Source organism: Ornithorhynchus anatinus, chromosome 21, assembly GCF_004115215.2.
Source record: "Ornithorhynchus anatinus isolate Pmale09 chromosome 21, mOrnAna1.pri.v4, whole genome shotgun sequence".
Classification (NCBI taxonomy): Eukaryota; Metazoa; Chordata; class Mammalia; order Monotremata; family Ornithorhynchidae; genus Ornithorhynchus; species Ornithorhynchus anatinus.
The window spans coordinates 24,069,047-24,083,755 of NC_041748.1; the positions used below are offsets into that span (position 1 = coordinate 24,069,047).

The 14,709-nt window shown below is 64.5% G+C and overlaps 1 protein-coding gene and 1 long non-coding RNA gene across 3 annotated transcripts in view; both read left to right on the forward strand.

Moving 5' to 3' along the window:
- Positions 1 to 5,000, forward strand: part of LOC114806030 — a 29,733-nt gene extending 24,733 nt beyond the window's left edge. For both annotated transcript variants that reach the window (XR_003754154.2, XR_003754153.1), the window contains 2 exons: positions 703 to 764; positions 4,694 to 5,000. This is a non-coding gene — a long non-coding RNA (uncharacterized LOC114806030). The remainder of the gene's footprint in view (positions 1 to 702; positions 765 to 4,693) is intronic.
- A 103-nt stretch (positions 5,001 to 5,103) lies between these two features.
- DGCR8 (DGCR8 microprocessor complex subunit) lies at positions 5,104 to 14,453 on the forward strand (the record flags this gene model as incomplete). The annotated part of the gene is made up of 13 exons (XM_029049620.1): positions 5,104 to 5,709; positions 6,164 to 6,323; positions 6,523 to 6,665; positions 6,761 to 7,064; positions 7,886 to 8,083; positions 9,714 to 9,815; positions 10,662 to 10,760; positions 11,015 to 11,097; positions 11,531 to 11,631; positions 12,402 to 12,508; positions 12,635 to 12,762; positions 12,918 to 13,031; positions 13,369 to 14,453. Coding segments are annotated over 13 exons (2,229 nt in total), but the record flags the coding sequence as incomplete, so codon positions are not given.
- Between the last annotated feature and the right edge of the window lie 256 nt (positions 14,454 to 14,709).

Below are 14,709 nucleotides of genomic sequence, written 5' to 3' on the forward strand. Positions count from 1 at the left end.
CGCTGGGGGAGGCACAAGGTCATCAGGTTGCCCCACCTGGGGCTCACGGGCTTCATCCTCATCTTCCAGAGGAGAAAAGTGAGGCACAGAGCAGTCAGTAATGGTAATGTGGGTGTTGGTTAAGCGCCTACTATGTGCCAAGCACTGTTCTAAGCACTGGGGGAGATGGGAAGTCATCAGGTTGCCCCACATGGGGCTCACAGTCTTCACCCCCATTTTCCAGAGGAGAGAACTGAGGCATGGAGCAGTTACTGATAATGCGGGTGTTTGTTAAGCGCTTACTTTGTGCCAAGCACTCTTCTAAGTGCTGGGGTAGATGCAAGGTGAACAGATTGTCCCCCGTGGGGCTCACAGTCTTCATCCCCATTTTACAGATGAGGGAACTGAGGCACGGAGCAGTGAAGTGACTCGCCCAAGGTCACACAGCAGACAAGCGGCGGAGCCGGGATTAGAACCCACGACCTCTGACTCCCAGACCCGGGCTCTTTCCAGTGAGCCGCGCTCCTTCACAGACACACGCAGTCACACGCACACGCGCGCCCCAAACCCCAACACTCAAGGGCTCGGGGCAGATGGGCGACCGTCTGGGCTCCGAACATCCGCAGGCTGGGAACGACGAGGGGCTTCGGCCCCGAGGACCCGGCCTCCCTGCACACCCGCCCCTCACACCTCCCGTCAAATCCCTTTCTATTTCTTTTCCAGTGAGACGCCAGGAATACGGTAATGAGTATTAGTGTAACGCACAGCCGCCGGGAGAGAAAGAGGTAAGCTGTAGGCCCGACGGCCGTGCCGGGCCACGACGTGGTTTTTGTTGGACGGTGGCGTCGTGGGCCTCGCCGCTCAGTGGAACTTAAATCCCCTGCCAGTTCATTACCTTCCTTTTCAAACCCCTGCCTGCCCTTGCACATTCTGCTCCTAGGACACATGCGCGCCCGCGCGCAACCACACGCTCCTTCATGGATATGGGGGAAGAGACGCACTTAAGGAGACTCTCAGCCCGTTGTCGGGTAGGGATTGTCTCTATCTGTTGCCCAACTGTACTTTCCCAGCGCTTGGTACGGTGCTGTGCATACAGTAAGCACTCAATAAACACCACTGAATGAATGAGACGCACACCCAGGAGATGGTAATGATAATGACGGTGGTATTTGTTAAGCGCCTACTATGTGCCAAGCGCCGTTCTAAGCTCTGGGGTAGATATAAGGTAATCAGGTTGTCCCACGTGGGGCTCACGGTCTTAATCTCCATTTTACAGATGAGATAACTGAGGCACAGAGAAGCGAAGGGACTGGCCCAAAGTCACACAGCTGATAAGCGGCGGAGCCGGGATCAGAACCCACGACCTCTGAATCCCAAGCCCGGGCTCTCGCCACTGAGCCGCGCTGCTTCTGAGTCCAGATCCCGAAGGGAATCGAGGCTATTTCCGGTACCCGAGTGGGCCCATTTGTCCGAAGGTCCGGGTGTGGGATCGCAGGCCGCCTCCCGGGCCGGACCCCCAGCTCGGGCAGGCCGGATCGGTTCGGGTACAGGGCCGGCGCTCTCCCGGTTGGCCTGGACGCTGCCTGGATCACCTGGTGGGGGTATGAGAGACGTGGCTGTCGCTCCCCAGCGGCTCATTCGTTCACTCCGTCGTATTTATTGAGTGCTTACTGTTTGCAGGACACTGTATTAAGTCCTTGGGAGAGTGTAATGTAACATTAAACAGACACATTCCCAGCCCTCAACGAGCTTACATTCTCGAGGGGGGACGCATTGATAGGTTTATTGATGAATTATACTCTTTTATTGCTGAATTTTATTCTTTATTGCTGAATTGTTTCCAAATGCTCAGCACGGTGCCCGGCCCACAGTAAGCGCTCAAAAAATATGAATAATGTAGAGAAGTTACAGCTATGGACATGAGTGCTGTAGGGCAGCGAAGGGGGGTGATGAATAAAGGGAGCAAGTCAGGATGGCAGAGAAGGGAGCGGGAGAAGGGGGTTGGGGGGGCGTAAGGAAGGCCTCTTGGAGGAGATGTGCCTTGAATAAGGCTTTGAAAGGGGGGGAGGGTAATTTCAGATTTGAGGAGGGAGGGTGCGAGCGAGGGGTCGGCGGTGAGATGGGCGAGATCGAGGTACAGTGAGAAGGTTGGCATTAGAGGAGGGAGATGTGCCGGCTGGGTTGTAGTAGGGCAGTCGTGAGGCGAGGTAGGAAAGAGAGGGCAAGGTGATTGCTCTGAAGCCAAGGGCGAGGCGTTTTTGTTTGATGCGGAGGTTGTTGGGCAACCACTGGAGTTTGGCAAGGAGTGGGGGACCCCTGTCCCGAACGTTCTTGTAGAAGAATCATCTGGTTTAGTAGAGTGAAATGTGGACCGGAGAGGGGAGAGACAGGAGGCAGGGAGGTCAGCAAGGAGGCTGATAGAGTAATCCAGCTGGGGGAGGATGAGTGATTTGTCTTAATGTGATAGCAGTTTGGATGGAGAGGCAAGGGCTCCCCACCACCCGGCGCTTTGTGTTCCCGGCTTGTAGTTAAAGGCGTCCCTTCTTGCCTTTCCCGGACAGTCCTGCCGTTCACAGTCCCGTAAGCCCTCGAGCAACTAGTAGAATTGCTTGAGCATTTGTCCCACGGAGAGCACCGGACTAAACGTGTGGGAGAGTACAGTTTGGGTAGGATCCCCGGACCCTGATGCTTGGACTTTGGGTGCGATTCACTTAGCATCAGTCGGTCATTGGTATTTACTGAGCACTTAGTGTGAAAAGCTCTGTACTAAACGCTTGGGAGAGGAAAATGCAACAGAGTTGGTAGGTATTACAGTGCATAGAGGGGGGAGACGGATATTATTGTATTATTAGAGTTAGGTTTCTAAGCGCTGTGGGGACTATCAGGTGCCGATAGGGTACATATCCAAGAGCGTAGACGACACTGGGGTGGGGGAGTAGGGGCTATGGGGGCTTAATCAGGGCAGGCCTCTGGAAATAATGAGCAGCACGGTCGAGTGGACAGAGCGCGGGCCTCGGAATCCGGAGGACCTGGGTTCTGGTCCCGACTCCGCCACTTGTCTGTTGTGTGACCTGAGACAAGTCACTTCAACTTCTCAGTGCCTCAGTTCCCTCATCTAGAAAATGAAGATGAAGACTGTGAACCCCATGAAAGACAGGGACTATGTCCAACCAGGTACCCCAGCGCTTAGAACGGTGCTTGACGCGTAATAAGCGCTTAACTAATACCTTCATCCTGGAAGAGATTTGATTTTAGGAGGACTTTGAAGGTGGATAGAAGGGTGGTGTCCAGTTCCTCCCCCCCGCCAGCTTTACAACACAGGGGCGTAGTTAAACTTTACAACAGCCGCCTCCTTCCTGGCGGTAACTCGGGCAGCGGGATCAGGGGCACGGGAGCCACGGGCAGATGGAAAATGGTTTTAAATGCCATTGTGGTTTGGTTGGGGTGCGAAGGGATGGGGCACGGAGAGGAGTTACTAACGCCAGCCTAATCCGTGGGTCTCACTCTTGTCACTGTCGCCGTCGACCCTTGGCTCACGTCCTTCCTCTGACTTGGATCTTCTGAGCTGACCTTCTCTCGTCATCCACCAGGCTGCTGCTCTCCCCATCTTCAAAACCCTAGGGAAACTCCTCCTCCAGGAAGGCCTTCTTGACTAACCTTTCATCTCCCACCCGACTCGTCCTCCCTGTTGTGCTACGGATGCACTTGGTTTCATGCCCCCAAAGCCCTTGGATCCTCCCCCCGCCGCACGTAATGTACACATTCTTGTAGTCTGTTACTTCCCCTAGCTGTAATTTACTTCGATGTATGTTTCCCCTGCTGGATTGTAAGCACCTTGAGGGCAAGGATCAATCATGTCTCCTTGCTCTAGTGTATTTTCCTAAGCGTGTGGTCCAGTGTTCTGCATATACTAGACTGGAAGGTCTTTGGGGACAGGGATTGTCTCTTCCAATTCTGTGGAATCGTGCTCTCCCAAGCGCTTAGCCCTGACTGTAAACTCGCCTTGGGCAGGAATTGTGTCTTCCAGCTTGGTTGTCCTGTACTCTCCGAGCGCTTAGTGCTCTGCACACAGTAAGTGCTCAGTAAATACCAATGATTTGATTGCCCCGCATGGAATAGACACTTCCCGGCACTCAGTCCAGTGCTCTGCGCCCAGTAAGCGTTCAGTACCACCGATGGATCGTATTTTGGGGAGGCGGCGAACGAGAGCATTGTTGGGAGTTGGGGTGACCAGTTCCCCCGAGTGAAGTCGTCGGGGAGGGTGGGCGTTTGGCTCGGACCGGCCTCGGATCCCCCGGTGAGCCTCTCCGACTCGATCGTGGGCTGCGAGAAGGGCCGGGTGCTCCTCGGGCGCGCCGAGCAGAAGGTTCTGGGTCCTCCGGGGCAGCGGGGATCCCCGGCCCTGAATCGGCAGCCGGGCCTCCCTGGGGCGTGGCCGTGGCCGGGAAGGGGCCCCGAGGGGGACCCGGGGGCCGCGGGGGCCGGCTGCTTCTGGGACCCTGACACGTGGCGGAGCCGAGGGCCCACGGGGCTTTTCGGGCGGGGAGGACCGGGGCGCCGGCAGCCGAGGCTTAACTGGTTAAGCGTGCGCACCCGAAGCGGTGATCGCTGCCAGCGCAGGCCTCGGCGGCGGCGGTCCGGTCGGCCCTCCCGGCCCCGCCGGCCGCGGGGAGGGTCTCAGCGGGGTGACCCGGCTTCCAACGTTTCTCCGCAGGCAAAAAGAGGAAGAAGAAAAGGCGTCTCTCCTCTCCCGATAGAGTTGCCCCTTCTCGGTGGCGGGCAGCATCTCCTCCTCCTCCTCCTCCTCCTCCTCCTCCTTCTTCCTCGCCGCCCTTTAAGCTGAGTGCGTTGTGATTTCCAATAATTGAGACAGTGATTCTAACAGCTGTCTGCATTAATGAAAAGAACAATGTGGTCAGCTTGACTGAGTCGGTCTTCGGGGTCGCCCAGCGACCCGCGCACGCTCGCCGGACGGACCGTGGGGGGTGGGCCGGCCATGCGGCCGTAGGTCGAGGGCCGGGGTCCCGAGGCGTCGACGGGGTCTCGGAGCAGCGGAGCAGAGCTCTGGCCGCCCGCGGGATGGAGGAGGGTGAGGGCGGCCCCCCGGCCCCGCCGGAACCCACGGGGGACCCGGTGGCGGAGCCCCCGCCCCCGCCCCCGTCCCCGCCCCCGCCCCCACCTGGCACGCAGCCTCCACCACCTCCCCTGCAAACGTCCAGTGACGCAGAGGTAATGGACGTTGGCTCTGGCGGTGCTGGACAGTCGGACCCCCCCGCCGGGCCCCCGCCCGGCCGGGCCTCCCCCCCGAGTCGCCGCCGCCCCCGCCCCCCCGCGGACCCGAGCCCCCGGACGGCCCGGCACGCCCCCGCCGCTCCCAGATTCGCCCCCGACCCGAAGGCGCTCAAGGACGTCAAGATTAGCGTCAGCTTTACCGAGAGCTGCAAGAGCAAGGACAGGACCGTCCTGTACACGGGCCCCGAGCGGGGCGCTGAGGCCGGGGGACCCACCGGGGGGGGCGGGGGTGGGGCGGGAGCCGGGGGGCACGGGGCCGCCCCCAAGGAGGAGGAAACCGAGGCGGATCAGGAGAAGAGAGTGGAGTACGCGGTTCTGGATGAACTGGAAGACTTCACCGACAACTTGGAAGCGGACGAAGAAGGAGGAGGGTTCGCCTCCAAGGCCATCGTGCAGAGGGACAAGGGGGACGAGGACGCCTTGAATTTCTCCTACGAGGTGGGTATGTCAGAGGGCCTCCGGGACGTTGCTCTCCTCTCATCGCCCTGCGGTCGGACGCGGGCTCCCCGCCGGGTTTTCTTTCGGCGAACTGGGGGATAGACGGCGTTTCTGGTGTTATCCGAGGGGGAGCGTGTGGGTTTGCGTGTGCGCACCTGGGGAGGGGGAGCGTGGGGACGCGTCGGGGGGCTTGCGGGTGTGCGGGGTCCATGAGCGTCAATGTGTGCAGGAGGGGAGAGGATAACCGGGTGTGAAGGACGTCGGCATGGTGGGGCGGGGAGGGGTGTGTGAGCGGGTCGTGCGACTGCGGGCCGGCGTGCGGGGTCACCTCGACTCCGGTCACAGACCCGCGACCCCAACTCCCTGGATCGCCGGCCCAGTGGCGGTCCGAGAGGAAGCCCGTGTGTCTCTCGGCTGGGGGCCCCGGGCCGCTGCCTGACGGTGTGTTCGGCAGGAGGACTTCGACAACGACGTGGATGCGCTGCTGGAGGAGGGGCTCCAGGCCCCCAAGAAGAGGCGGTTGGAGGAGAAGTTCGGCGGGGAAAGTGACCACGGGTCCGACGGGGAGACCAGCGTCCAGCCCATGATGACCAAGATCAAAACGGTCCTGAAAAGTACGTGGCTCTCGCCCAACCTGGTGTGGGTGCGGGCCGGGAGGAGCTGCGGGCCGGCCAGGCGGGCGGGTGGGCCCGGCTGGTGCGCTGGGGCGCCGTGGGCTCTGACAGCGGACGCCGCCCTCACTGTGTTGGAGGAGGACGGGCCGTTGGTTCGGGGAACGCAAACCCTGCAGCCTCCCTCCTTCCCCTCGTGCAGGTCGCGGCCGGCCCCCGACCGAACCGCTGCCCGACGGATGGATCATGACGTTCCACAACTCTGGGATCCCCGTCTACCTGCACCGAGAGTCCAGGGTGGTCACCTGGTCCAGACCCTACTTCCTGGGGACCGGGAGCATCAGGGTAGGCGTCGGCGGGGGCGGGCCGGGCCGAGCGGGGGGCCGGGCCGGAGCGGTGCGAGCCGCGTCCCTGTGTGGCGGTCGGTCTCGTCTCGGCAGAAGCACGACCCGCCGCTCAGCAGCATCCCGTGCCTGCACTACAAGAGGATGAAGGACAATGAAGAGCGGGAGCAGAGCAACGACATCACCCCCAACGAGGAGGTGTCCCCCGTGAAGCCCGCCGACCGGCCCCGCGAGCCCGACTGCCGGCCCGAGGAGCCCGACTGCCGGGCCGAGGAGCCCGACTCCACGGCCGCCGACCCCGGCCCGCTCGACGAGCGGGACCCCGGGAGCGGAGAGGCGGCGCAGGGAGCCTTGGGCCAGGTCAAGGCCAAAGTGGAAGTGTGTAAAGATGAATCCGTCGGTCAGTTCCCGGGCGAGGGGGGCGGTGGGAGCCGGTGGGGACCCCGGGGGTGGACGAGGGTCACGGGCGGGAAGTCACAGCGGAGCTGGTGGCTGCAGAGCCTTGAGCGGGGAGGGGTGGAGGAGCGGGGCGAGGCTGGGCCTGGAGCCGGTGAGCCGGCCCCGGGTGGAAGGCTTGGGGGGAGGCGGGGTGTCGCCCTAGGTCGCCCCCCGACTGCTTTCCCCACCCGGTCTGAGGGCAAGGGCTGTGTGGGCAAGACCCAGTGGGACCCCGTGTGCTCCGTGCTCACTGGCGGCCCTCGGGGAGAGCTTTACTGGCGGAGGGGTTGGACCCAGGGTGACCCAGCACGTCGGGCTCCTTCTGCCTACAGATGCTGGAGTCTGCAGGCCGGGTGCAGTCCCTCCCCGTGTGCCCGGGGACCCCTTCCCTCCGTGCCCCGGGAAGGCCCCCGGATCCGTGTGGTCCTCTGTGCCCCGACTGGGCGCTCCCCCGGTGGACATTGCAGCTGTGGGGATCGTGAGGAGGGCCGATGCGGGGCCCGTCCCCGGGGCCGCTCTGCCCCACCGTCACTCTGCGAGTAGGGCCCGAGGCTCAGGCCGGGCAGGTGGCCCTAGGGGATCCAGGAACGGCCCCAGCCCGGCCCCGAGCCGGCGTAGCCTCCCGATAGAGGGGTCTTGCGTGCCCCCGCCGGCGGCCCCTCTCTCGGACCTCCCCACTGCTCCTCACCGGGCTCTCGCGAACGCTGGTCGTGTCTGAGGTTGCGGCCCCCTCACCCCCCACCACCGTCCCCCACCCCACCCCGGCCACGGCCTCTTTCGTAGACCTGGAGGATTTCCGCAGCTACCTGGAGAAACGCTTTGACTTCGAGCAAGTGACGGTGAAGAAGTTCCGGACCTGGGCGGAGAGGAGGCAGTTCAACCGGGAGATGAAGCGCAAGCAGGCGGAGTCGGAAAGGCCCATCCTGCCGGCCAACCAGAAGCTGATCACGCTGTCGGTGCAGGACGCCCCCACCAAGAAAGGTCAGGCTCAGCCCGGGGTTCGGTCGGGCCGTCGCTCCCACGATCCTTCCCGACCCTTGGGCCTTGCGGCGCCCCCGTGACCGAAGCGGTCGGCTGGGCCGTGGCCCGGATCCTTGCTCGTCTCCGGGGCGGGGCCAGGCTCGGGCCGGCCCTCTGGGCCGGTTCCCCCGGCTCACGCCGCGCCGTTACCGTAGTCGATGGAGGGTCAGGATGTCCGAGCAGTCTGAGGCGCCGGACTTAAGGTCACTTCCTTCCCCGGAATGGGATGTTCCGGTCTCCGTACGGAGGAGTGGGTTCAAATCCCACTTGGGACACAACCGTTTTGGCCTAGTGAATAGAGCAAGGACCTGACGGTCTGAAGGCCCTGGGTTCTAACCGCGGCTCCTTCACTTGTCTGCTTTGTGGACTCCGTGGTGGTCTCTCATATATCGAAGGGGGGGGAGTTCCAGGCTAGAGGGAGGTCACTGGGGAGAAGGGGTCGGCGGTGAGAAAGACGTTCGGACTATCGTTTGTATTTATCGAGTGCTTACTCCGCACAGAGAACTGTATTAAACCCTTGGGGTGGTACGGTATAGCAGAATTGGAAGGCAAGATGGAGATGCATTGAGCAGGTTGGCGTTAGAGGAGCAAAGCGGGCGGATTGGGTCGTAGTAGATCAGCGAGATACGGTAGGACGGGGAGAACTGATTGAGTGCCGTCAAGTTGACGGTAAGAAGTTTCCTTTGGATGGGAGGTGGCGGGACGACGACCGGAGGTTTTTAAGGGGCGGTGAAACATGGACCGAAAAATATTTTAGAAAAATGAGCCGGGCAGCGGAGTCGAATAAGATCGGAGGTGGGAGAGACGGGGCGGGGAGGTCAGCGAGGAGGCAGGGTACGATAAGGACTTGGAACAGCGTGGTAACAGTTTGGGTAAAGGAAAGAGCGGATGCTAGAGATGTCGCGAAGGAGGAACCGACGGGATTTGGCGGCAGGCTGGATATGCCGGCCGGCAGATGAGTCCCACGATGCCAAGGTTACGGGCCCGTGAGACGGGGAGGGTGGAGGTGGTGTCTGCAGTTATTGGAAAGTCAGGGGGAGGATAGGCTCCGCTCTCTGCCCATCCCCTCCCGACCAGCGGGGCGGGGGGCATCGCCGGCCCTGCGGCCGGACCGCAGCTGTGGGGCTCCGCCCAGGCCGCTGACCACACCCGAGACATTCCCATCTTTGGGTGGCGAGATGAGTTCTGTTGTGGACATGTTCAGTCGGAGGTGTCGGTGGGATATCTGTAGAGATGTCCTGAAGGTAGGGGGAAACGCGAGACTGAAAAGGAGAGGCAATGAGGGTTGGAGAGGGAGATGTGGGCTTCTTCCACGTAGAGATGGTAGCGGAAACTGTCGGAGCAAATAAATTCCCCAAGGGAGTGGGTGTAGTTGCAGAATAGGAGGGGACCCAGAGCTGAGCCTTTAAAGCACCGTCACAGTTAGGGAGTGGGAGGCGGAGCGGGAGCCCACGAAAGAGGCTGGGACGGGCCCCGGCGGGGGAGCAGGAGCGGGCTTGGGCGCGGGCCCGAGTTGTGGGCGGGCACCTGGTGGGGCTCCCGAGGCGTCTGTGATTCCCCATGGCCGCGTTGACCGTTCGTCTCTCCCCAGAGTTTGTCATCAACCCAAATGGCAAGTCTGAAGTTTGCATTCTGCATGAATACATGCAGCGAGTCCTAAAGGTTCGCCCTGTTTACAATTTCTTTGAATGTGGTAAGTCTGGGAGTTCCCTCCCCGGGCTCTGCTGCACACACAGGCTTAGCGGGCGCCCCGGGGGTGGGGTACGGGTGGGGAGGTGGGATGCCCCGGTCTGCCCCGGCGTCTGTCCCGGGCTGGGTGGCATCTCTCTGACCGGTAGAAGCGGGCTGCGTGGAGGAGGGGTCCCCGGGTCCGTCTCTCCGGTTGTCCCGGGCCGCGTGGAGGTGGGCCGTGGGCGGGGAGGTGGCATCTCGGGCTCACCGAAATTTGTCCCTGCGAGGCAAGACCGGTCCCGGGCTCGGCCCGCTCGAGTCCTGGGCCGGTCCCCGACGGCCCCGCTGTTCCGGCCCGGAGTCCCTGGGCTTCACGAGTTGGCCCACGCGTGTTAATCCTCGGCCCTCCCGCTGCCTGGGAATGAGTTGGGATCACAGAGCCCTTCGTGAGGGGCTCTCTTCTCAAAGTGGAAGGGCCGGGGGGTGGAGAGAGATGCACCCCCGGGGACGGGTGGAATCTGGGGGAGGGCCGGCCCCCAGGGCAGGCAGGTTGGGACCGGGTGGATAGGACAGCAGGTGCCCGCCAAGCAGATGGGAGGACAAAGGAGAGGAGCAGACGGCAGGCAGGGGCCGGGGGCGGGTGGCAGGATCGACTGCCCCCGATCCCTCTGCTGCTCCGGGGGCCGCGTGTCCTCGTCCGGATCCACTCCGGGGACGTCCCCGCTAAGGGATCCGCCCGGGGATCGATGGGAAGGAGATCGGCCGCAGGCGGGGAGGGAGGGAGGGGCCTGCGGGTTGGACCCTGTCGGCGGGGCGGGGCTGGGGACTTCACGCTTGCCCTTTGACGCTCGCTCTCTCTTGCGGCCAGAGAACCCAAGTGAGCCCTTTGGCGCCTCAGTCATCATCGACGGCGTCACGTACGGCGCGGGGACCGCCAGCAGCAAAAAGCTGGCAAAGAATAAAGCCGGTAGGTGGCCGAAGCCCGCTGAGCGGGGGTGGGGTGGTGTCGTGCGAGCTCCCTCTCCTCAGGCACCGGGGTAGAAGTCTCACCCGCCCGCCACGCACTCCGCCGCTTCTCCGGGGCCCGGGATGGGGTTGAGGGCTCGGACTGTGCCTTCGGGTGGACCCTGCAGGGGGGTGGCGGGGAGAGAGGACGGGGAGAGGAAACGAGGAGGTGGGTTGTCCCTGATGGGAGTGTGTACCGCTGCCTCTGTGCCGCAGCGCGCGCCACCCTGGAGATTCTCATCCCCGACTTCGTCAAGCAGACCTCTGAGGAAAAGCCCAAAGACAGCGAAGAGCTGGAGGTGAGAGGCGGCGGCCCTCCCGCCCCCCCCCCCCCCCGTTTCTGGGGGCGGGGGTCGGTCAGGGTACAGGGGCGAGCCTGGCAGCGGCGGCCACGAAGCGCGCCGGCTCCGGGCAGAGCGTGGAGTGGACACGTCAGCCCGAGGGGCCCGAGGACTGTCTCGGCAGCAGGGACCCGGCCGCAGCTCTACGTACCGAATGCCCACGGAGGGGCCGAGTGGCGTGGCGGGCGCGGGGCTGGGCCGGGGCTGGGGTGGGGAGGGCCTGCCTACCCTGGGGCTTCCCCTCCGCCCCGGGAGACGGACGTAGAAACATTGACCGTCAGGGTGCCGTCCCGTGCGGGCCGAGTACGGGGTCCCGGTTGTAGCGGTGGGGAGCGGGGGAGCAGGGCACAGGTGCGGCCGAGTCGAGCGCCGCTCTCCCTTCCCCCCGCAGTATTTCAACCACATCAGTATTGAGGACTCGCGGGTGTATGAGCTGACCAGCAAGGCTGGGCTGTTGTCTCCGTACCAGATTCTCCATGAGTGCCTTAAACGGTGAGGATCGGGACCCCGCTCTCTGCCCATCCCCTCCCGCCCAGCGGGGCGGGGGGCATCGCCGGCCCCGCGGCCAGACCGCTGCCGTGGTGCTCCGCCCAGGCCGCCGACCACACCCGAGACATTCCCATCGGGGCTGCTTAGGCCCAGAGCAGCAGCAGCTGCCGTTTCTGGCCCGGCTGCTCTTGGGAGTCCGGCCCTGTCCTCCCGCCACATTCCCATTCTCTCCTCCCAAGCGCGACCGAGATGAGAAGGGGGCAGCCGGGGCGAAGCGCACCTACCGACGCCCGCTGCGTGCAGGGCACTGGACCGGGCTCTTGGGGGAGAGTAAGGCAGAAGCAACAGGGAGCCGGAGGGGAGGCGGCGGGCACCGGACCCTCCAGGCAGCGGAGCCGGTGGGAGTCCGAGAACCCTGGTGGAGGGAGGGGGGTGGTGGCGGGAGGAGGGGGCCGAGAGGCCGAGTGGACGGTGTCAGGCATGGGGATGGGTCCGGGTGCGCCTCCTGTGCAGCTGGGAAGTGCCGAGGGCCGGAGGATTGGGGCTGGGGAAGCCCACGGGTGAGCGAGGGATGGGTGGCAGAAGACGGCCCGCGCTGGGGACCGACCGCCCCCGAGCCCCGGACGCGGCACCACGGCCGCCTCAGGTCCGGCCCCCGACCTGCCACGGGCGACGCCTGGGGTCGAGGGAGGGGGATCTCTGCCGGGGAGCCCTGCCCCCGGCCGGGCCGGACCTGGGCCCCCAGAGATCACCGACCTCGGCCCGTCCCCCAGAAACCACGGAATGGGAGACACGTCTATCAAGTTCGAAGTGATCCCCGGGAAAAACCAGAAGAGCGAGTACGTCATGACGTGCGGCAAACACTCGGTCCGCGGCTGGTGTGAGTTCTCCCTCTCCCAACCCCGGCCCTCGGGAGGGTCCCGTTCCCCCGGGGGCCGGTTCTGGGGCCGGGGGCGGGCCCGTGCGGACCGGGGGCTGACGGCAGTCCACGGCTCCGCGGTCGCAGGTAAGAATAAACGAGTGGGGAAGCAGCTGGCCTCCCAGAAGATCCTGCAGCTCCTGCACCCGCACGTGAAGAACTGGGGCTCGCTGCTGCGCATGTACGGCCGTGAGAACAGCAAGATGGTCAAGCAGGTAACGGGGGCTCGGGGAGCCGGGGCTCGGACCCCTAAGAGAACCCCCCACCGCGCCCCGGCAGGTGGAAACGGGGGCCGGGGCGGGGCATCTACGGCGGTCCTCGAACCCCCTCCGCGGGGGGAAGTAACACGGCGGCCGGTGCCGTTGGCCAGGAGACGGCCGACAAGAGCGTGATCGAACTGCAGCAGTACGCCAAAAAGAATAAGCCGAACCTCCACATCCTGAACAAGCTGCAGGAAGAGATGAAGAAGCTGGCAGAAGAGAGGGTGAGCGCCGGGGCAGGGCTCCCCTCTTCCCCCCGATGGCCCCCCTCAAACAATCATCCCCCCCTTGAAGGAGCAAGCCCTTCCGCCCGACTGCCATCCTTGCCGTTCTTCAAACCGGGACGGCCGGACGCGTTCGGGTCCCGGGATCCCGGGGAGAATCCTCCGGCCCCCGGGGCCCGGATAGATCGGGACTCGGGATCGGCACCCGCCTGTTGGGTGGATTCACCTCGGTTTGCCCAGAGCGGTGCCCGGTCACGGGTGCGGCCCGGGGGGCTTCCGTGCCTGCCGTGAAGACAACGCGGGCCTCTCCCCCCTCCCCCCGTGTCCGTCTGCCCAGGAGGAGACCCGGAAGAAGCCCAAGATGAGCGTCGTGGAGTCAGCCCAGCCGGGCAGCGAGCCCCTGTGTACCGTGGACGTGTGAGCCGGGCCATCGGCGGGCCCCCCGCGCCCCGGCCCGGCCCTCCCCGGACCCCTCCGGACTCCGCCCCGGTCTTCGTCTCGGAGCTCGGCCGAGGCGCGGGGAAGTCGGCTTGAGGGCTGGCGCTTTCCCCCGGGGCATCTTGCCCTCGCCTTCCCCGCTCCCCGGCGACCCAGAGCTCGGCGGTGACCGTCGACGGAGACGCGGGTCCGTGGAGGGGCGGGGCGGCCGCCGCGGCCGCTCGACTCCGGGGCGCTCGCGGGCGGCGGGCCCCCACCGCCCCCGTCGGTCCCTTCGCCGGAAACCCCGAAGCGGCGGCAGGCCCGGTGGGCCGGACCTCGGGCGGCGCTCCCTCCCCCAGATGAGCTCGGGGCGGGGGCGGCGACGCCACGGTCCTCGGGGACCTGGGCTTGGGCTGTCGCCTCTGCCTGCCCCAACCCAAGCCTTAAAGCGGGGACAGAGTAGAATATATAAAGGATGGCTGCTCCTATCTCCCCACCTCCCCTTCACCTTGGGGGTCAACTTCCACACGTGTCCCGGGACACAGTCGCCGTCCTCAGACGGGTAAGCCACGCCGCTCGGGCGGAGGGGCCGGCCACGGAGGGGGAGAGGGAAGACCGTCACCCATTTGAGTGCTGGCCGGGTGCGGAGCGCTCTACCGAGCGCTTGAGAAAGTTCACCACACCGGACGGTAGGTGCAATCCTTTCTTGGAAGTGAGCGCTCGCTAGGGGCCGAGTAGCTGGGATCCGCCCCCTCTGCCTTGCCGTCGGTCCGTCTGGCCGCCCCCGTGGAGGCCCGGGCCCACGGGATCCAGGTGCCCCAGGCTGGGAACGGAGCCCCCGTTCTCACCTCTCTGCGGCTTCCCCTCCCCTCCCGTCCGCACAAGCGCGTGCGCCCCTGTGCCCACGGGCCCGTGGGGGTGGGGGTGTGCACTTGTATGTTCCCCACCACCTCCACCCCCCGTGACCATTAGTTTTAAGCAATAAAATTTGATATCACAGAAGGACGCCGCCTCGGCTGAACTCGGTGGGCAGCTGTCGGCACGCCAGGGGGTCGGGGGTGGGTCTGTGGCATCCTAGGGCAGGCAGCTCGCCCCCACGACGCTCGCTCAAACCTCCCGGAGCCCGGTCCTGTCCTCCGCGCTCCCCGCCTGATCTCTTCCCAGGCCCTGCCTCCTCCCCACAAGGCCCCGTCCCCGAGTAGGGGGGGCGGAGTCCCCGTCTCGGGTGCCGTGGCCCCACCCGGGCATCGGGTTGGGA